The 22755-nt window shown below is 45.8% G+C and overlaps 1 protein-coding gene across 3 annotated transcripts in view; it reads left to right on the top strand.

Moving 5' to 3' along the window:
• Positions 1-4885: 4885 nt before the first annotated feature.
• NUP214 (nucleoporin 214) overlaps positions 4886-22755 on the top strand; it is a 101399-nt gene continuing 83529 nt past the window's right edge. For all 3 annotated transcript variants that reach the window (XM_088453320.1, XM_088453318.1, XM_088453319.1), the window contains exons 1-2: positions 4886-5178; positions 16050-16245. In XM_088453320.1, coding sequence (XP_088309446.1) covers positions 5137-5178; positions 16050-16245 — 238 coding nt within the window. In that variant the 5' untranslated portion in view covers positions 4886-5136. The remainder of the gene's footprint in view (positions 5179-16049; positions 16246-22755) is intronic.

Genomic DNA, 22755 nt, shown 5'->3' on the forward strand with positions numbered 1-22755 from the left:
TGTCCCCATACACTAGTATCACAGATATATCTCCTACTTATCTTTCTCTAGCGGATTGGCCCGCTGTCCCCATACACTAGTATCACAGATATCTCCTGCTTACCTTTCTCTAGTGGATTGGCCCGCTGTCCCCATACACTAGTATCACAGTTATCTCCTGCTTACCATTCTCTAGTGAATTGGCCCGCTGTCCCCATACACTAGTATCACAGATATATCTCCTACTTATCTTTCTCTAGCGGATTGGCCCGCTGTCCCCATACATTAGTATCACAGATATCTCCTGCTTACCTTTCTCTAGCGGATTGGCCCGTTTTCTGCATACACTAGTATCACAGATATCTCTTACTTACCTTTCCCTCGTGGAATGGCCCGTTGTCTCCATACACTAGTATCACAGATATCTCCCGCTTATCTTTCCCTCGTGGAATGGCCCTCTGTCCCCATACACTAGTATCACAGATATCTCCTGCTTACCTTTCCCTTGCGGAATGGCCCGTTGTCTCCATACACTAGTATCACAGATATCTCCTGCTTACCTTTCTCTCCCGGAATGGCCCGCTGTCCCCATACACTAGTATCACAGATATCCCCTGCTTACCTTTGTCTCCCGGAATGGCCCGCTGTCCCCATACACTAGTATCACAGATATCTCCTGCTTACCTTTATCTAGCGGAATGGCCTGCTGTCCCCATACACTAGTATCATAGATATCTCCTGCTTACCTTTCTCTAGCGGATTGGCCCGCTGTCCCCATACACTAGTATCACAGATATCGCCTGCTTACCTTCCTCTAGCGGATTGGCCTGTTGTCCCCATACATTAGTATCACAGATATCTCCTGCTTACCTTTCTCTAGCGGATTGGCCCGCTGTCCCCATACACTAGTATCACAGATATCTCCTGATTACCTTTCCCTAGCGAATTGGCCCACTGTCCCCATACACTAGTATCACAGATATCTCCTACTTACCTTTCCCTCGCGTAATGGCCCATTTTCTGCATACACTAGTATCACAGATATCTCTTACTTACCTTTCCCTTGCGGAATGGCCCGTTGTCTCCATACACTAGTATCACAGATATCTCCTGCTTACCTTTCTCTCCCGGAATGGCCCGCTGTCCCCATACACTAGTATCACAGATATCCCCTGCTTACCTTTGTCTCCCGGAATGGCCCGCTGTCCCCATACACTAGTATCACAGATATCTCCTGCTTACCTTTCTCTAGCGGATTGGCCCACTGTCCCCATACACTAGTATCACAGATATCTCCTGCTTACCTTTCTCTAGCGGAATGGCCTGCTGTCCCCATACACTAGTATCATAGATATGTCCTGCTTACCTTTCTCTAGCGGATTGGCCCGCTGTCCCCATACACTAGTATCACAGATATCTCCTGCTTACCTTTCTCTAGCGGATTGGCCCACTGTCCCCATACACTAGTATCACAGATATCTCCTGCTTACCTTTCTCTAGCGGAATGGCCTGCTGTCCCCATACACTAGTATCATAGATATGTCCTGCTTACCTTTCTCTAGCGGATTGGCCCGCTGTCCCCATACACTAGTATCACAGATATCTCCTGCTTACCTTTCTCTCGCAGAATGGCCCGCTGTCCCCATACACTAATATGGGGATAGAATTCATCACGCACCGAAAATATTATATTTTTGGAGCTTGAGTGCGGGAGCATTCGCCATCGTCCTTCCTATGGGAAGGAGTCCTGGGTCGTGAAGAGGGATTTTTTCGGATACCTCCGCTTCTGTCCGTCTCCTTCCACCGGGGCTGTTGTGCGCATGCGTGACCTGTAGGTGGTGCATATGCACTCCCGTCACTTCTCTGAAAGGAACAGTGAAAAGATTCACTGATTTTCGGATCAGCTGTCACTGCGCCGGAGTAATAATGAATTGCTCCGGAATCCACGGTGAGTTAGAATGTTAATTATCGGACCCCAATAATTAACATAATGAACATTACCCTAAGGGGTAAATTTACTAAATGTTGATTTAGCTAGATTTAAAACACAGATGGGCTTTCCAAGTGCAAATTTTGCATATTTATCATCCGTAGGGTTTCATCTTCAATTGGAAGTTGAAACCCTACGGATGATAAATATGCAGATTTTGCATTTAGAAAGCCCATCTGTGTTGATGAGTGACCATATAGATGTACAGTGCTGCCGGCCTAGTCTATTATACAGGTCATAGAACTCTGCGGTGACCTCTGATATCTATAGTAATGTAAGGTCGCGGGGTATATTGCACCTTAAGATACACAATATTTAATTACATTTTGTAAGAAATAGAATTTGTGGACAGTATTAGCAACTTATAACGGTTTTATGTTAATCAATACCAATAAATATATAACACTATGGGCAGTTAGATCACCTTTGTGTCACAATTTCCGAACGGTAAAATGCGTTAACTAAATAAACACGATTGCTTGTAAATACAGATTTGCAAAAATTGCAGGATGTGTGTCGGTCTGCGCCAGGATTGTGTCATGCATACATCACATACACTTACTTTTTGTTGTTATAAATTGGTTTATTGCTAATTATATACAAATGTTTTTCTTTCTCCAGGTTTTCCTTCTCTAGTTTAATTTCTGATGACAGCACTGTAGGCAGGAGTTAGTTTTGCTCCTACTCATGTCTTGCTCTCTGCAGAGAGTCCATATATAAATAGAGCATGGGGGTTCACCATCGATCGTCCTCTTCCACCATCGACAGTCTTGCTGCACGTGCTCTCATATGTCAGTATACAGCTTCTCCCAGTATGTATCAACCATTTATGCCGAGTTGTTTCTTTATTAGCGCCACCCATGTTCGGGGAGTTGCAGCGACAGGGACTATCCATTTTCTGGCTATCACCTGTTAGAATAAGGAATTTATCCAGAAATAGATGTGGATTCCGTTTATCCATGATACAACAAATTCTGATGATAGCACTGTGGGCAGGAGTTAGTTTTGCTCTTACTCATGTCTTGCTCTCTGTAGAGAGTCCATACATAAACAGAGCATGGGGGTTCCAATTATCCATGATAGATCGCTAACCAACATATAAAGATATGGGTGATGTTTCCTTCTCTGTTGTTATAACTTTCTTCCACAGGCTCCTCCGGCTCTTCCTCTTCACGTATACAGGGAAGATTTGGCATAAATGCATAACTCTTGTATTTGTACATCCTACAAGAAATATAAATCAAGTATCAGATGGCGCTGTCTATAATCTCCAGTTTCAAATGGGGGTAGTCAGCCCCCTAATAGGTTATACGCAAGAAAAGAATGATTGAACCGAGCTAAATTCCACAATTGGGAATTATTAAGTCTATTGGACAATGGGGCTGTGTACATATAAGAAACATGTCAATGTATATGCAAATATGAATAAAAACATGAATACATATATTATGCAAATTGGATAAATGGAAATATATGGCTTTGTTGAAGTAATCAAATAGAAAATTTAATTGCATCAGTTCAAATACATAATAAACTCAGTGTAGCGTTCCCGCTAGGCTGTTTTAGCGGGGTGCCGCGCTCTGCCCTATTTCTAAAGGGCAAAGAGAACCATGCTCTCCGGCGCGGCGCCCCGCTGAAACAGCCTGCGGGGTCCTCCCCAAAGCCACAGGTTCAACCTCCCACATATTTTGGACTATCTATGTGATTATACACTCAATAAAACTAGAGATGAGCGGTTCGGTTTTGGCTCGGATCTTCTCGGTAAGTTCAGATCTCAGAACAAGGCAAAACGTCACCTTTCATGGACAAAGATGACGTTTTGCCTCGTTTTGCCAGGCGAACTTGGCGGGTATATCTGAGACAAATCCGAACCACTCGATAAAACTGACTTGTGTAATTTGAATTAGAAGTTTTATACCAATAGGAGGAATTCACATTATGGTGACCGTGTAATAAGTAACTGAGCTCATTCTAGACAGTCCCAATGTAGCCATGAATACATAAAAGTAGAAAAGCTGAATAATTTTATGAGGAAAATAGAAATACAATTGGAATACTTACAATTTATGGACGACATTGTGGCCAGCTGGGCGGTTAGTGATTATCATGCTGTCATGACGATAGGCCTATTTTTATGTGGAGACCCACCCGCACAGGGGCATATCTATAATGCACCCATATAGTTTTGTACTTACCCATCCGTAGTCACCAGCGTGTTACTCTGCAGCGTTGGGCAGAGCAGCAAAAATCACAGGGAAAATGGTGACTCTGCGCATGCGCAGTACTGCTGTCCCCGGGGAAATGGTGCGGGCACCATTTTCCAGAAAACCCGTGCATGCGCAGTAGATTCTAGCACTAAGCCAGAATCTACTGCTGCACTACCCGCCGCGGTACCGTACGAGAGGGGAGGGGGCCGCATTGAGTCTGCACACGGCCCCCTCCTCTCTTAAAACTCCCCTGCACCCGCCCCATTGTTAATTTGACCATGGTCACAAATCGATAGTTAATGTTCCCGGTTGGATGGAAATGCTTTTTTCCATGCGATGACGGGATTGCAATAGCTACCGCCATTGATTCTGCGGTGTCAGCATCATAGCACCCTTTGCGCATGCGTGAATTTCCGGCTGCAATTAAGCACTACCATAGAGCGGTTACCTTGGTATAGCCACTGCCATCACTACTTAGACCTAGAAAGGGGCGGAGCTTTCTAGCATACGGGCAGGGTTCCTGGATCTAGGCGGAGTTTGGATTTATTCAGGGGGCGTGGCCAGTTCGTCGTGCCTTAATGTCGGGATAATAATGTACTGTTTAAGAACAATAACGCAAGTAAACTATTGGTTAATGTCACTTAAAAGAACCTAAAATGAGTAACACAGGACGCCGCGCCGCGAGTCTGCACACAGACATTCTCTTGCCCACAACCAAGATGGCGGTGCGTGTCACAGGCAGGGCACGGTGACGGAGAACCAATGACTGGTGTGACCCGCTGTAAGCGCCAAAAGAGTTTCCTCCTATGCTGGGGCTCGTAACGTAATTCAAGGAACCCGGCTTAGGTCCTGGTACCCGGCGGTCATCGTACCTGAGGCCCAGCTGCTCCCCCGAAGCCTCCCGGCTCGCGCATTGTCCCTTCCCTCCACAGCACAGCCCTCACCGCGCAGGCCGCTCACATGGAGGATGACACGGATGTCCCCCAGGAGAGGGAAACTAAGGTACAAGTTCTACCCCTCAGGCCACCAACATTCATTTATTTACTTCTGGCATGCTGGGACTTGTAGTTCCACTGGTCACAAGCTGAACATTTCTGTTGCCACAACTGTCATCCTCTGCCCACATTGGGCTTGATTCAGCAAGGAGTGCAGTTGTTGATACGCACGCAATGTTGGGAATGTTGCGTTCTGCGTGTGCGCGAATCGGCCACTGCAGTCGGGACTGCGATCGCGGTGACTCCGCAGACCCATCGCAGAGTGTTTGATAGGAAGTGCCATTTGTAGGAGGTGACCTGGGATCAGCGAGACGCAGGCGTGCCAGTGCGTTTGAATGCTGTTGCAGGAGCGTGCATAAATTATCCACTGCGATGCCCTACGCAGCCTGAGGACACACAGTGTACGTGGCGGTTAGCAATTTCTGAGTAAGGTCCGAACTTGTGCAAGTGTGCGTGAGGCCGCGATGGTACTCGATGATACCGATGACTTCGCAGTCTTGCTAAACATTACGGATAGGTGGTGAGTAATGTGGGTGTTCTGGTGTAGTGCTGCGAGGGAATAGCGATCGCAATGGATTAGCATACTATCGCAGTTGAACTGTGTTCGTAATCGCAATAGCATTCACAGTTGTGATCCATAGTGAATCATAGTGAATTACTTTTTTGCGCTGCTTTCCACTTACTATGAAGTTTCCCAAGTTTCTATGAATTGCTAAGTATCGCAGTGACTCCATTCATTATAACCTGTTATACAAATGTTGTGTTGTAAAATAAATAGTATTTATTAGCTATTTTTACAAATACTGAGAGAACATACAAAATAAATAAGATTACCTGTAAGCATTTCACATCCCAAATCAACATAAAATCACGTGTTTGGCCCCCGTGTCCGTCTGGTGGTACGCTGCGCGCTAATCAGGCAAACCAGCCGACCAAATGGCTGGTGTGAATGGTTATCGTTAAATGTATGGGACTGAATGATGGTCTGTCACCCCATGAAAATGGCGGAAAAAAATGGTCTAGAGCGGTTGCTTTGGAATACAAACCCGTCTGATCCACCCTAACGTCGCTCAGGCTGCAAATGAAGAGCGCCTCCATACTTCGTGTAATGTATGGCGGCGCTCCAGCTTCTGGCCAGCCACCTTCTCCCCTGTCCCGATCGGGCAGCGCATACCCAGCTTAAGATGCATTGTAGCGGATTGTTTTGAAATGTTGACATTAATGGTTGGCATTGTGATTATTTACTTTAACGTTTTCCAATCCCTTGTGGCCGGTTTCCCACTACCTTCGCCCCACAAGTGCTCTGCACCTGATTTTATTGTATAGATATATACCATAAATTAAATATATTAACATTTTAAAATGTTAATATATTTATGTATTTTAAAACTTGTTTTTTATTTTGTTGTCTTTATTGAAGTAAAACAGTAATGGCCCCTACACACTACACAATATCTTTAACGATTTGGCCGGTTCCAACACATCGGGACGACAAATCATTAAAAATGTGTAGTGTTTATGCACTACATTTTGTAGTGCGTGCTCCCGTGTCCAGCATGTAAGATCAGGCAATGCGGCTGACGATCCCATGCAGCGCTATGCAGGGGGGGGCGGGGGGCGGCGGTATGTCGGGCACCAGGTGTGTACAGCCCGCCCGATATGTTGGCCCATCGGCGCTGTGATCGTCGGCGACATAACTGTGTACCCAGCTTACGTTTACACGTTACACATTCAAGAATAGTAATAAAGTAAGTGCCCCAGTAGGGTACAATGTTTACATTTACAACAGATATATAGATATCGGAATCAAATAGTTTGATATCAAAGTCCAGCTGGAGATCTATAAAGTATAAAAAGATTTGAGACATTTAACAAACTTCTCTTAAGCATCAATCCAAAATTCCAGTAGTGCCGACTCTACCCAATCACCAAATATCCTATCTCGAGCTTAATTGGTTCTTTGTGGCAAAATTCTGGTCTCGTATTATAACATAGCGGAGATACATTGGGGGGGGGGGGCATTCAATTCAGTGCACTGAGGGAGCTCACAGAGTTATTCAGTTCAGCTTTTAGTCCGACAGTTAGAAGTTAAGTCAGAGAATGCCGGCTCTCACAACTTAACCTGAGTGTTTAGTCGGCAGAACCGGCATTCTCCCGTTTTCAATTAGAGGCGAAAAGTTTTGCCTATCCGACTTTCCGCCTCCTTCTGTTTTGTGTGAAAACATTCCTGTGCGCGTCCCCGCTTTTCGCCCTATTCAATTCCTAAACAGGCGAAAACGGAAAGCGGCGAATGCAACACAGCTGAAGAGTACTGTTAGAATTGGGGAAAATCAGTCTGTACCCCCCAAAAAAGATGCACTTACATAGGGAATCAATGTAGATGTGTACATGCTCCTGAACATCTCCATAAAACAGCTTAAATTCTACAAAAGTGACATTAGAAGCACAAGAAATATCCAAGGACTTACCTTTATCTTGTACTGCACTACATGGACATCTCTCCAAAATCAACGGATTGCATCCCTGCACTGAGATTCACATTGGATTGGATTGAAACCTCTGCCCTCTCCACCAGAACCCAGACTGACATTACCGTATACAGTATCCCCAGTCTCTGAAATCTGGAAGTCTGGTCATTTTAAAACACAGGATCCCATTTTTTTTATTTTTCCCCTGGAGACATGTTATCTTTACCCTTGCACAGAATATCTACTTCAAAAGGAGTCTCACACTGGGATTTTCACACCTATACAATAGGAATGGCTTCTAACACCTTTCCACAAGCCTGCTTTGCCCTGGAATACTTTGTGTAACTAAATCATCAACTGATAAGACAAGTTAGCTTATTAGATACTCCTTATTCAAAATATACCTTTTGTACAAGAGAGAAGCAACTGGACATAGCAATGGCCAAATTATATTAGTCTGCTCATGAATCCCATTATAACTTCTGGATCATACACAGAGTTGAGAAAACAGAAAAATAAAAACTACTTGATCTCCTCTCATCATCAAATGTAATTCATGCTCTCTCATCGATGACCCAATGTATTTTTTACAACCCCAGCTTTATGCTTTCACTCCGCCCACCACGAGCAGCAGTTCCTATTGATCCAGCACAGGCTTCCATTCTTAAATCCCTTGGCATTTTCAAAAAAACTCAACGGGGCAGTCGTGGGAAGCGAGGACAAAAATCTCTTATCCGCTGTAACCACGTAAGTTCCTTGCCTTCAGGTTCACCAGTCTCATATAGGAGACAAATAGAAGTGGTACCTATCAAACGGCCCTGTGCTTGGAAGAACAGATCATTAAACTCCCGCTCTGTGACTGACATCCCCAGAGCTCCCACACTCAATATAAAGAAAACTACAGGCACTCCGGTATGCCCAATCAGGTCTGTCCTTTGTAATGCCAGATCTATAAGAAACAAGACTGCCACAATTGCTGACCTTATTGAATCTGCAGATCTTGCCTGTATTACAGAGACTTGGCTAGATGAAAATGCAGCACCTATCTTGGAAGCTGCAGTTCCAACAAATTATTCTGTCATTCACAACCCAAGACTTAACAGCAGGGGAGGGGGAGTGGCCATCTGCTTTAGAAAAGCACTTAAACTTAGGGTCCACCCAATGGAAATGACTCACTCATTTGAGTGCATCGCTGCTCGGAGTTCTACAGAATTAGGATTCAGAGTACTTCTCATTTACCGCCCCCCTGGAGATGGAAAGATATTTCTACAAGAATTTGCAGATATTGTTGCTGGACTAGTTCTGGAGCATCAAAGATGGCTGATCCTTGGGGATTTCAATGCATGGGTTGATGATGAGCTCTCACACCTTGGCCAAGATCTCCTGTGCACAATGAATGCTCTGGGCCTCACACAAGTCATCCCTTCGGCTACTCATATAAGTGGTCACACTCTTGATCTTGTCTTCCAGATTGGATTAGATGTCTCTGACCTAAATATAAACCCAGTCACGTGGTCAGACCACCACTCAATTCACTTCTCAGTTGTAACCCCTCAAAATAGAACTTTACCCATGGAGTTGACAAGGTATCGTCCAAGGAGGGGCATGACTCCCCAGGCTCTTGCAGCAAACCTGGATCTTTCTGCGGTAATGGGGGCCTGTGAAGATCCTTGTTCTCTTGTCCATTACTATAACAGGGATGTGACAGCTGCAATGGATATAATTGCCCCTGTGCGTATACGACCCCTCATACCACACCGTCAAGCCCCTTGGTTTGACAATAGTGTTAGTGAACTCAAGAAAAGGGGGCGTAGACTTGAAAGACGATGGAGGAAGACGAACCTGGTAGAGGATAAGTTAACACTAATCAAACATATAAGAGAATATCAATCAACAATCACCCGTAAGAAAACAGAGTTCCTTTCAAATGAGATCAAGGCAGCAAACAATAGGCCGGCTCAGCTTTTCCGTACAGTGGAGATGCTTTGCAAACCAGCATGCCTGCAGCATGATGAAACCCTCTCCCAGTCAAGATGCAATGAGTTTGCAAAATTCTTTGCAGATAAAGTATCCTCCATCCGGGCTGGAATCCCCACAATGCCATCAAAGGAGTGCCAAACTACCAAGCCTGCCAAGGTAAGCCATCAGTCTCCCTGGAACAGCTTTGACATAATGGATGCAAAAGACATTGCTAAAATTATCAAAATATTGCGACCCACCACCTGTGATCTGGACCCTGCCTCAACCAAGCTTCTCATAGGGTGTATAGACATTATTGGCCCTGTAATTGCAAAAATAGTTCAATGCTCTTTGCAAACAGCCATTTTTCCAGAACCACTAAAGGAAGCAATTGTTAGACCACTTCTTAAAAAACCTAATTTAGACCCCGACTGCATGACCAACTATAGACCAGTATCAAACCTTCCTTTTCTAGGAAAGGTCATTGAGAAAGTGGTGGCAATGCAACTCGAAACCCACCTGTCTACCCATGATATTTATGATCCATTCCAGTCAGGATTCAGGAGAAGACATAGCACTGAAACAGCCCTGGTATGTGTGCTTAATGATCTTCTGATGGCAAGAGACAGAGGTGATTGTTCAATCTTAATCCTTCTGGATCTCTCAGCAGCATTTGATACTGTGGACCATGGGATTCTAATTGAGCGCCTGAAAAATTTCTGTGGACTGGATGGCACAGTCCTTAAATGGTTCAAATCATTTCTCACTGGCAGGTCACAGTGAGTTTCTTCTGGAGTAAACTCTTCATCACCAGTGTCACTTCCATGCGGTGTCCCTCAGGGTTCTATACTATCTCCCATGCTTTTTGCAGTATACATGCTGCCACTGGGTGAAATAATCAGACGTCATGGCCTGGTTTACCACTGCTATGCAGATGATACACAACTGTACCTGTCCTTTGCTCCAGGTACAAATGACCCAATAACAACCCTAAATGGCTGCCTAGCTGAGCTTCAGGAGTGGATGAGTGCCAGTTGGCTGCGACTGAACCCTGATAAAACAGAGGTTCTTATGATAGGTCACAGGACAGGGCTACAGCATAGCCAACCAACAGGACTTACGCTTGGGGGTTCAGAATTACAAAACACTAAACATGTGCGGAATCTTGGTGTTGTCCTGGATAGTGGCTTGACACTTAAACATCAGGTGTCAGCCACAATCAAATCCTCATTCTTTCATCTGAGGAACATAGCCAGAATCAAGCACTTAATTCCCTCAGAAGATCTGCCTAAAGTCATACATGCATTTATATCATCACGCCTAGACTACTGCAACACCCTCTACCTCGGTCTCCCAGCAAAAGAATTACACCGCTTGCAGATGGTATAAAATGCAGCTGCCAGGCTATTAACCAACCAGCCCCGTTCCAGCCACATAACACCCATTCTCTACTCCCTTCACTGGCTGCCTGTCAGATGGCGAATTGCTTTCAAGATTGGATTAATAACTTACAAAGCCCTTCATGACCATGGCCCAGGGTACCTGAAGCAGCTTCTGATTCCCTACTGTCCCACTCGATTACTGCGATCCGTTGACGAAGGACTATTAACAGTACCTAGAATCTCACGGAATTCGTCTGGGGGTCGAGCTTTCAGTTTTGTGGCTCCAACCTTATGGAACTCACTTCCCCGCACAGTTCGAGAGGCCGCCACTCTAGAATCCTTCAAAAATAGACTCAAGACTCACCTATTCACCCAAGCATTTCACTAATGTCCCTTGTTTAAGCTTGTTTTGTATTTTGTACTGTAAATGTAAAGCACTTTGAGTCCTTTAGGAGAAAAGCGCTATATAAATAAAATTATTATTATTATTAATAGCCCTAATAAAAGTGTTTGGGGTTCTAAAGTAGTTTAAATTGCTTATTATTAGCGTCTTTGCGAAAGTGGTGAAGAAAGGCAAAAAGCTGTATTTTTTGGTGAAAATAAGTAGTCCAGTCAAATTTGGGGTACTTGAAAATAGGTGCTAGCATATTTTTATGTCTCTAAAGTGAACTTTTAAAAAAACGTGAAAAATCATCCTCATACATGCACCTGCAATCCCCAAAACACTTGGCCCTTCCTTACAGCACCCCAAGAAGTCTATTTTGCTAGGTTTTATAGTTGTCCCCCCACTTTTTACTTTTCCGACCCCCAAAACGAAAGTACTTTTTTGGGGTGTTCTGAGGTAAAAAAAATTTTTTTTTTTTTTTGTTTGATTTGTCCTTTGGGGGGCTATCGTGTGGAGTCGTTTCCACACGTTTGCATCCCAAAATAATGATTTTTCACTTTATTTTTCATACTATTCATAGGAGATACTTTTCCGCCTATTACAATGCATTGAGTTTCCGCTTAGTCGAATTCGTCCTGGAATTGAATATGAATAAGTCTGAATCCGCGGAAACGTTTCTCCAAATGGCACTTTTTGCCTCTAATTGAATCCGGCCCTAAGTGCTGCCCGCGAGCCTGGCAAGCGCTGCGCTAAGCCCGAAAACTGCCTCGTGCCCAGCACTTTAGCTCTGAACATTTTTGGGGGGTATGCAATAAAGCACTCAAAAAAAAAGAGGAAACTGAGGCTTCTTCTAAATGCAGGTTTGTATGTGTCGAACGTGACAATATCCAGTCAGAGATCTAATGAAAAACTACTGCATGCATAAATAAACTGATATTAGGAATAGCTAGGCCACCCTCACTTACTTTGCGAGACCAATTGGTGGAGATACAATTGTGCTTGGACTGTCTATCATTGTACCTGTGATCAGAGCTTGTTTGCGGCATACGTACCCCATGGGCAGTGTGTGTACTACAGAGTGGACAGATCTCCACCTGCCACAAGCTGCACTATCAGTATCCCACCCCTACTATTGCGACCGTCTTATGGAACGATTGCACGGCTGCAGTTTTTTTGGAATACTGTGAAAAACATCTACTAACAGTTCCCATATGTTGCGCTGACCAGAGCGATAACATGGTATGATACGTTTCTGCACAATAAAGGCTATAGACTGCTTACAAAGTGCCTGCCAGTATCCACGATTTACGCGCTAGTACCGTGCTTATAATGGCATTTATAATTTTTCTTTTTATTGTGGGCTTATCTACTATTTACCTTTTTTCTTGCCAGGATTCCCACTCCCTTGAGTTAATTAATATCTAAATCTTGTTGCTAAATTGCACCTTTTATCTATCAATAAAAGAGATATTTTTCCTACTAGTTATTAGTCCCTTGTGATACACGCCGCCTATATTCTTTTCTTGTTCGCCGATACACACACATGCCTGAGGTGACTCTGCATACTGTAGAAAGAACTCAGGAAGGGGAGGGATTGTAATTCATTTAAAAAGAAAACATTAGGCTATTGTACTACGTTACTTGCTGCCAATATTTAGTTTTATGCTATATTCTGCGCATATGTTCATTCTGTGACCGTTTAACAACACTCTTTCGGTACTGCGGTTTTTTGTTTTCTATAGTTTTGTTTTATTGAATATCAATAAAAGAATCACATTAACATGGTTCTGCAGCATAGAGATCTGCAGGGGAAATTCCACAATGCAGGAAAAATGTTTTCTTTAATTAAGTGTATTTTTATATTGTTCATTCTGTGACCGTTTGAACAACACCGTACTACTGTTTTTCTGTTTTCTATAGTTTGTTTTCGTTTCATTGAAAATCAATAAAATATGCTTAATTAAAGAAAACGGGGGGGGGGGGGTCGCGGCTGCTGATAGCAACTGCAGAGGCAGGGGGTCTGCTGGAAGAAGTTTAACTATACAACTGGCGTGGTCATGGCATGCTTGACAAAGGCTGTAGATAAAAGCTTTCCAGTTTTTACCATGGCTCTCTGGAGGACTTACCCGGGTTTTCCTCCTTATAAAGTTATGCGTGCTCACCTCCATCATTTATGGTTATATGTTCAAGTGTCTTATTTAATTTTGAAGTTTTTTTAATAGATAATTTTATTGAAAGTTTAAAGCAATATCATGATAGATGGGCTTCTTATCTCCTACATTTCCATGGTTATGGAGGGATTCCTACTTGAGAACATAATGTATTTAATATGCTGACAAGCAAGAACACAACTGTAAGGGCAATACCAAGGGTGTTTGCCCCAATACTCTTCTATTTAAAGGTCCATCCTTCAAAGGCTGCGGTCTCTGGGACAAGCCGATATTCTCACTATTTCTATCGGCATGTTCCCCCCCCCCCCCCTGATTGAGTTGGTAAAACACAAGGAAAATTTTGTTATTACCCTATGAGAGTTTTCGTTCTCCCTTTCTTAGTGTTCATTCTAGGTCCGCCACCGGGCAGGGCATCGGACCTAGAGAAACGGCACTCCGGCACGCAGCGATGGCGTGCGGCCGATAAGGGGGCATGTATTTAAGATGAGCCCCATTTTCATCACTCTCAGGTGCGTGCCAGGCACTTACGGACATGCCGGACTGCCCCCAAGCTCTCCCTTCTCTATTCACCGGCGGTGATCGCTACACCGCAGTTTTCCCCACCCACGGGACACTGCGGCCCACGGGTGGAGACGGCACCCGCAGGTTGTGTTACTGGGGCGCTGCGAAAAGGGTATATTTTGCCCTTTTTTAAATCGTGCAGGGCGCTCCGCTAAAACAGCCTAGCGGGGACACTTTCTTTTGAGCATGTGGCTTTAACGAGAAAAGGAAACAAAGGAATCTCTCTCTCTCTCTCTCTCTCTCTAGGATGAACACTTTTTTGAATTTGTCTGAAGTGGTTTGAACGGGCCACTATCTCCACCAATTCCTTGGAGATTGGAAAGTATTACAGGAGAACGGCCCAATATCTCCACCAATTCCTTGGAGATTGGAAAGTATTACAGGAGAACGGGCCAAAATCTCCACCAATTCCTTGTAGATTGGAAAGTATTACAGGAGAACGACCCAATATCTCCACCAATTCCTTGGAGATTGGAAAGTATTACAGGAGAACGGCTCAATATCTCCACCAATTCCTTGGAGATTGGAAAGTATTACAGGATAACGGCCCAATATCTCCACCAATTCCTTGGAGATTGGAAAGTATTACAGGAGAACGGCCCAATATCTCCACCAATTCCTTGGAGATTGGAGAGTATTACAGGAGAATGGGCCAGTATCTCCAGATCTAATGCTCTTTTTGGGGGCCACACTATCTGTAAGATCAGTCCAGTTATCACAGCACAAGGCCCATTTTAAGTGTTGAAATGAAGTGGGCATTATGCTTCCAATCGTTGTGTTCTGGTCTCCTCTCTAACAAGACAAGAGCGCCATTGATTTCCTCCCTCTAGTGAAATCTACGGTCACAGTAGTAGAAATAAAAATTTGCATTAATCCCATAGTAAAATCTGTTCTAATGATGGGAGAAATGGTAAAAGTAATGTACATTTTGTCTGCACTTTGGATGTTTTATTTACCACACTCTTGGTCGCAGAAGCAGCCGTTTTATTGTCTTTTCCTGCAGTCGCGTCTGGGTCATTACGTTATTGCCCCTACAAAGCTCTTCCTTGGTGTACATCCATGCGTATGAAAGTGTAAGGGCTGAGATGCCCACTTGCCACGCTGCTTTACCATCTAGTACGTGCGCCTGAATTGCAACTTCAGCTTTGTAAGCATACCACATGTGGCACATGTGCAGGGCAAGGCTTTAGGACAGAGGTTCTCAAACTCAGGCCTCAGGGCACCCTAACAGTCCAGGTTTTAGGGATGTTCATGTTTGACCACAGGTCACTTACTTAGTACCTCAGTCAATTTGATTTAACCACCTGGGCTCAACCATGGATATCTCTAAAGCCTGAACTGTCGGGGTGCCTTGAGGACCGGGTTTGGGAACATCTGCTTTTGGGGATGTCACGCTTGCACATTAGCAAAAAAATCACTGAACTCCGCCAACATCGACATTTGCACGAAACTCTGGCGCCCAGAGCCGTATTGGGCTACCGTAATTCTCAGGGATGCGCACAGCCAAATATCACACACAATTGAATCCCCTTCCGGAAAACTTTGAGATCCGGTACATATCTTTGGTTGCAAGTGCGTAGTTTATAGACCCCTAGTGGTAGCGTCTGCCCTCATGATTTCCATATACTGTTCCCTTGTCCATCTACCCTTTCTTCTGTATGTGCAGGATAGGGGGAAATATAAGGAGAGGTGAATAGAACCAGAGGGAAGCTACTACACCAAGTGGGAGATGTACTAAGCTCTGGAAAGTCATATACGAACTGTCATGTTACAGGCTGTGTTTGAAAAATGACAGGAGCTGATTGGTTGGTAGTTTATCACTTTCCAGAGCTTAGTACATCTGCTCACCTGTGGATCCTGAAGAAGAAAGTGTGATTTTAGTGAAATGTAATGTCATTTGCAGACACCGTTATAATATAAATAAAGCTAATTTTACTTTACTTATTGAACAGGATTTCCAGTTCCGCCAGCTGAAAAAGATCAGACTCTTCAACCCACCCCCAGATCTTCCCAAGGAGCGCTCCAGTCTGCTAGCCATATCCAGCAAGTATGGCTTACTGTTCGCTGGCGGCCCTGCCGGATTCAAGATGTTTCGCACCAAAGATGTCCTCATCCTAAACAAACCCGGGGAGGACCCAAATAACATTGGTATTGTTTATTTCTCCCATTAACCACTGTCCTTGAGAAGAATCATGCTGTTAAATGCGTAGAAACTATTTGTGTTCGAATAATAAGCTTCATTACACATTTGATTTTGGAAATAGTGGAAGCTGTAATATAAGCAATTGGGGACGGGAAGACTAATCGCACAGGCAGACAAGAAGAAAAAATAGAATAATATAAATAATGGTATGAAAATACATATATGTGCATGTACCTGTACATTTTGAGATGTACCACTAATCTCATCAAGTATTACTGCAAATAGAGCTGATCACATATAGGAGGAGTGGTGGTGCTCACTAGAGTCATATAGCTATCAGCAAGAAAAAGACAGGGAAAGGAACTCTGTTATGCGAGCACTCTTGTTCTCTATTATCAAAGTTGATAATAGAGAACAAGAGTGCTCGCATAACAGAGTTCCTTTCCCTGTCTTTTTCTTGCAAATAGTGGAAGCTGCCATTTTGTTTCTCACTTTTTATGGTAATACCACAAGAGCCACTACAGTGCCACATGCAGGGGGCGTGATCGCTAAAAGCACCGGTACATTAGACTCAATGGTGGGGGGGATTCAATTGTTTTATCGCGGCAGCAGCTCCTATCAAAAGTGATGGTTGCTATTCAATTTATAATTGTTTGTGCCTCTGGGAGTGAGTTCCTCGGACGCACATCACTTATCGCAAATGTTTTACGCAAAATGCAGGGGATTAGCCGCGTAAGGCTACGAATCACTTTAACACGGTGAGCGGAGTATGCACTTCTTGTTAGCTCTCAGTACGTAACTGCTGTTTATGGACGGTCATTGGTTCCGCTATGGGAGGCTCTAGAACAGGGGTGGGCAGTAAGCGGCCCTCCAGCTGTTGCTGAACTACACATCCCAGCATGCCTTGCAACAGTGTTAGCATGGCCAGATAGCAAAACTGTGGCAGAGCATGTTACAATGTGTAGTTCTACAACAGCTGGAGGGCTGCTAATTGCCCATACCTACTCTAGAAGGAGGATGATAAAGATAGAGGTGAGAGGGTGGCTTCTTTCACTTACCTGGCATATGCCCCCAAGCTGGAGCCAGACGTGTACTCTCGTAATGTTCCAGCTGCCAACGCTCAGAGATTCAGCAACCACTGCCTGAGCGGATGTGTCTGAGCTACATGTATTGCCTTCTCTCATTCACCAATGATGGCCGCACAGACTGCTTTGCAAATCTACTAACCCATCGAACAGAGAGGAAATTGCCCACTCCAAATACATTGCACAGTAATAGATTGAACAATCCCGCTGCTCAATGGAACAGACTGTCTGGGCCCTGCTGTGCAGTGCAGGGGCCAATCTTATGGGAAGCAGTCAGGAAGCCGACGGACAAAATCCCGACCGTCGGCTTCCCAGCTGTCTAATCCCGGCAAGGTTCTAATGACAGGCGTTGAAATCCCGACGCCTGTCATTAGACCTACGCTGGGAGCCCCACACCCGGCAGACCGATCGAAGGTAAGCCGGGCGCGGACAGCCGCCGGGGGAGGGAAGGTTAGGGGCTACCGGGGGGGGAAAGGGTTAGGCAACCTCCCTGGAGGGTTAGGCTAGGAAAAAGGGGGGGTTAAGGTTAGGCAATCTCGGGGGGAGGTTAGGGTTAGGCACCCCCCGGGAGACTTAGGGTTAGGCTGCGGGGAAGGAGGGGTTAGGTTTAGGCACTTACAGGGGGGTTAGGGTTAGGCGCTTGGGGGGGGGGGTGAGGTTAGGGTTCTGCACCTCTAAAGAAGGGTTAGGGTAGGGAATTAGGCAAGCAATACTTACCACAAAGAACGATCAGGATCTTCACCCCTTCCGGGCTGCCGCTATCGGGATTAGAACCGCCGGCCATCATACTGGTTCCAATCTTATGATTGTTACAGAGTCACCTTTGGTCTGTGGCCTAGCTCCCAATTTATTTTATGTGCTAATAATAGTAGGTCAATAAGTTCTTCCCCCTGACTCGGCCTTATGGACCTTCTCTGTATGCAAATTCCTTGTTCGCCCTTTTTCACCAGACCAACTAATTTAAAGGGAGGGGGGGGCGGGTCTTATTTCCTAATTCGGTCTCCTTTGTTATGAAGGCCAGTACATCTTGGTGAGTGGCACCATTTACTGTCTGCTATACACATTATCTGGTGCATTTCGTCGAATTGTAAACCATTCACATTCCTGGAATCTCCTCTGGTCAGGCTCTGCGGCTGTACACGGGGGAGACCAAAACATTGTCAGGGATTCTCTCATTAACAAATGCTCCTGTGTCTCCTATTTATACAGCTTTCAGATGCGCCGTGATTAGATTTCACAGTGTTTGATGTCTGGCATGTTAAACGGCTTCATGTACTTTGCTAAGCTAATATAGAGTCTATTCTAGAACAGACTCTTTCCCGTGGCATCATTCCATTCTCCCTCTAAGTAGTATCTTTGCAAACTGATAATACCACGTGCCATGCCCCTTTCTCACTCACTTTCTCCTCCTCCTCCCCCCCCCCCCCCCAGTAGTTACCTGTTGACCGTGGCCATGGAGATTATTATTCTGCAGAAGGGATGAATTCAAAGTAAACCTAGAACATTATTTTACAGAGTATAACACCTCTTGTTATCTGGGAATCACTTTATGGTGCTGTCCTTTAGCTGCATGTTGACAGGCTCCTTGATAATATTAGTTGCTGGCAGCTGCACACATGTCTGCAAGAGATCTGTTGAATAGGTGCCTCCGATTCAATGGAAGCATTGCTAATACTGTATGTGTCAATTCTGGTAACCAATGCAATTGTCTACTCAGGGGCAGAACTATGGGAGACAATGGAGGCGCCTGCCGCCGGGCACCTCCTCCATTGTCCACAACATATTCACCCCACTTAGGGCTGTAATTATGTACCCAGAGTGTACCCTCAATACCTGGCACCCCTTCCCGGCACCTGAGAAGTCACCATACAATAGTGCAGAGCTCCATGTCAGACCATCAGCTGCTGCCCTCGTCTATCTATAGCCTGTCTGCATACGAATTGTGGTTGTGATGGGGGGGCACCAAATTATAACTTGCCTCCGGGCATCTGGGATGAACTTACGCCACTGTGTCTACTGACCATTACTTAGTAGCAATGACGGCATGTTGTCTCCTAGATCTTTACAGTGTCAGATTGTACATTAAGAGGTCAATCCAATTAGCCGCGAGGGGTACGAGTTGCCGTTGCAATGGCGATCAAACACTCAGCCAGAATTTACACAAATTTGCTCGCAGCCGCAACGTTTTCTGCGAATTCAGGCTGCCGTAAAGTGACGCTGTTGCCGCGATGACTAGCAAACCACAAGTACATCGCAGTGAATTGGATTGTCCCCTAAGAATCTATATTACTGAGGGCTGTCCTGCTGCATGAAGAATAGTAAAGGAGAATTTCTACTTCAGGGTCCATAGGGGGTCCACAGGGTTGACCTTGGGGTATAGGTTGGGAACCAAATCCGGGCACCACGCAGTTAAAGCTTTTAGCTCCCAGGATGCACTGGGTCCACTCTCCCTATAACCCCACCCCCAAGCCAGAGGCACCTCAGTTTAAGTTGTGCCCGGCCGGAGTCGGGTCACCGTTTAGTGCAGTGGGGAGCTGATTAGCAGCCCCTAAGCTTTATTTTTTCTAAGTACAGAGTTTTTTTTTATTTTTACTTTGGACTTTCAGAGCTGCAGCGTCGGACTGTCCATAGGACGTCTAAGCTGCCGCTCCGTCACCCCGCCGGCGCTGAGACGCCAGTACAGATCTGGGGATCTCAGCGGGACCCCAGAGTCTGTACTAGCCGGATTCTGCGGGCGCCCAGGACTGCTGCCGGATCCACGGGGAGCAGGTAAGGTCGCGGATCACCGCTTGCGGTGATCCGCGCATTTAATATGCAGTCCTGTGCCTCCGGTCTCCGGGGACAGACCGGAGGCGCCGGCAGTGGCGGCGGGCCCCCCATACCCCGTGTGTCCACTAGACCACCAGGGACTTACTGATCGGCGCTGGGAGCCGGCGTCCCGGGAGGTTAATAGCCGGCCAGGGGAGGAAGCTTTCCCTGTTACAGCGGCTCCTCCCCTCAGCTCAGCGCGCCTTTCAGTATGTATAGTCTGGCGTCGCTGAGCTGCTTCCTCCGCGGGCCACGCTTCTTCTGAGGTCTCCAGCGGCCATTTTCTTGTGGTGCAGCAGCAGAGCTCCGGAGATGGCAGTGAGTCCAGTCCCCCTGCGTACCTCACCATCAGGTCAGTGTACACAGCGCTGTAGCCTTCCCAGACACTGAATCTGGGTAAGTTGAATGCAGTGTAATAGTGCAGTATATTATATGACATGTTTATGTATATATCTGCATTGTATGTGACTTATGCTAGTGCTGACTGTCTGTATTTAATTCTCTCACCTGTCAGTGTATATCTATCCTTTTCTTTATCTGCCCTAATACAGCTGTACTTAGGGTGGTTCTGAGACCTCACATTTATATACTCGTTGATATTTGTGAGGTTTGTCACATACTGTTGCGTGCTGCACGTTGCCATATTTTAGATGGAACTGTGTGTTGCATACGCTGAAAATGGGTCCCTGCAGCTAATTTTTGGCGTCAGTCAGGACCAGTATAGCGCTGCTTAATATTTCCGCCAAGAGGGTTGGTCAGATATGTCTGACCAGGAGATAGAGCGTTATACTGCACCCATTTTTGCTATCCTGCAAGCCATGTGCTGCAGGTGTTAGTGCGGAGGATTTGACTCATAAAGGGTTCTGTATGTGGCGTCATCTGGTGCCGGCCCCTTTCACGACCCCCTTGGGCGGTTTGTTTTCTCGGGATCCTCTCAATTGCGGATCGCCGGGTGGGCCCCATTGTTGTACCTCACTTGGGGTTACTCCACCATACTGCCCTTTTCATCTCAGGGTATCTCGCAGTTTCTTGCACTCTTCCCCTGTGACACAGACTATCGCTCCCTGCAGGGGGTTTTCGCAGTATATGAATTCCCCCTGGTGCCACAATAGTCTGTCATGCCCCTTGCAGGGATTACCACAACAGCCACCCTGGGTGGTGTCGTTTTCTACGAAACGCAAATTGGCGTGGTTGACGCCCTGTGGTTACTTCCCAGTTGGCTCTGCATGTACTGGATACTGTTTTGGGCTCTCTCCCTCTTACGGGTGGAAGCCTATTTCAGGTATTATTATCCCTGCTTTAGGGCTGGTAGCAGGTCCATTCTGGTTAGAGTGAATGTTGACCTGCACCTGTATCATACACCCTCAGTCTTACATGCCTTCGGGTTCCCTGTTGCTGACTAGCGGGTGGATCGCATAGCGGGACTCTGGCTGTTGCCAGATAGGAGGTGTTACCACAGTGTTTGGCCTCCTGTCCCAAATTCCCTGAGGGTCATCACGAGCCCCCTCCTGGGGTGGATGGGCGTGTTACTCGTCTGATTACAGACGTTACTACGCATCCCATTCCTGCGTGGTCCGTAGGTGGTAACTCTGCCTGAAATCGGTATACTTGCTTCAGGGGTTGTTACCCATCCTACCATGGCTATAGCATGGTTGGTTAATACTATTGCATATTGGGCTGATGCATTTGTAACATTTTTTCCCCTCCAACACGTCGGGGGTTCAAATGTATTTGGTCGCTCTCGTAATATATGCAGTTGTCATAGGTGGAAATGCCTATATTGGATACCAGTCTCCTAACTTTCAGAGTTCCGGCTGCGACTGTATCCTCCGTAATACCCTATGGCTGCGCTCTGGGAATGCAGAGGTGCAGATACCATCTTTAGGGTTGATCTTGGTTGGTCCTGACCTTGACAAGATTGTAGTAACATTGGCAGTATTACTAACGACAAGTTTACCGCCTTCAGCTATGCCCTCTACAAGGCCTCAGACTAATCTGTAAAGTCTTTTTGTCCTCTGGGTCAGCCTAAAGGTCTGTTTCTTCGTAGACTGTCGGCATCTACAAGGGCCGACATATCCAGTACCGAGCAGGCCTGGACTGCCAGCCGATCCTGCTTCTGAACCTACGGATATCTCTTCAGCCTGACGGGACAGGCCTACAACTGGGAGATACCGATTTTCTCAGTTCGCCCGGTACTAGTGTCAAGTTGCCGTGGCTACGTGGGTAGGAGGGTACGCCCTCTCTTTGCTCAGGCGGCCTCTTTACAAGGGCCTTACAGATCCAGAAAGCTATGCAGTTGTTGCGGTAAGCGGAGCTAATTAGGCCATCCCCACTATCTCAGTGAGGGACTGGTTGTTCTGCTTTCTTTCTGGTGCGGTGGCTGAATGGTCCTCTTTGGCCTATTCTCTGTCTCAATTCCCTGAGCCAGTTCCTAAAGCTACCTGGGCTCAGGAGGAAATCCCTATGCTCCATCATACGATGTTTGGAACCTGGGGACTTTATGGTATCATATACAGGACGCGTGCCTACGGGTACTTACAGAGACCTTTCCTCAGCATGGGCTGAGGTTTGCTGTATCACAGCAACACTTACAATTTTTCGGGCTCTGCCTGTTGGGACTGT

The sequence above is a fragment of the Taudactylus pleione genome, unplaced genomic scaffold, assembly GCF_031769625.1.
Source record: "Taudactylus pleione unplaced genomic scaffold, aTauple2 ptg000579l, whole genome shotgun sequence".
NCBI classification, from domain to species: domain Eukaryota; kingdom Metazoa; phylum Chordata; class Amphibia; order Anura; family Myobatrachidae; genus Taudactylus; species Taudactylus pleione.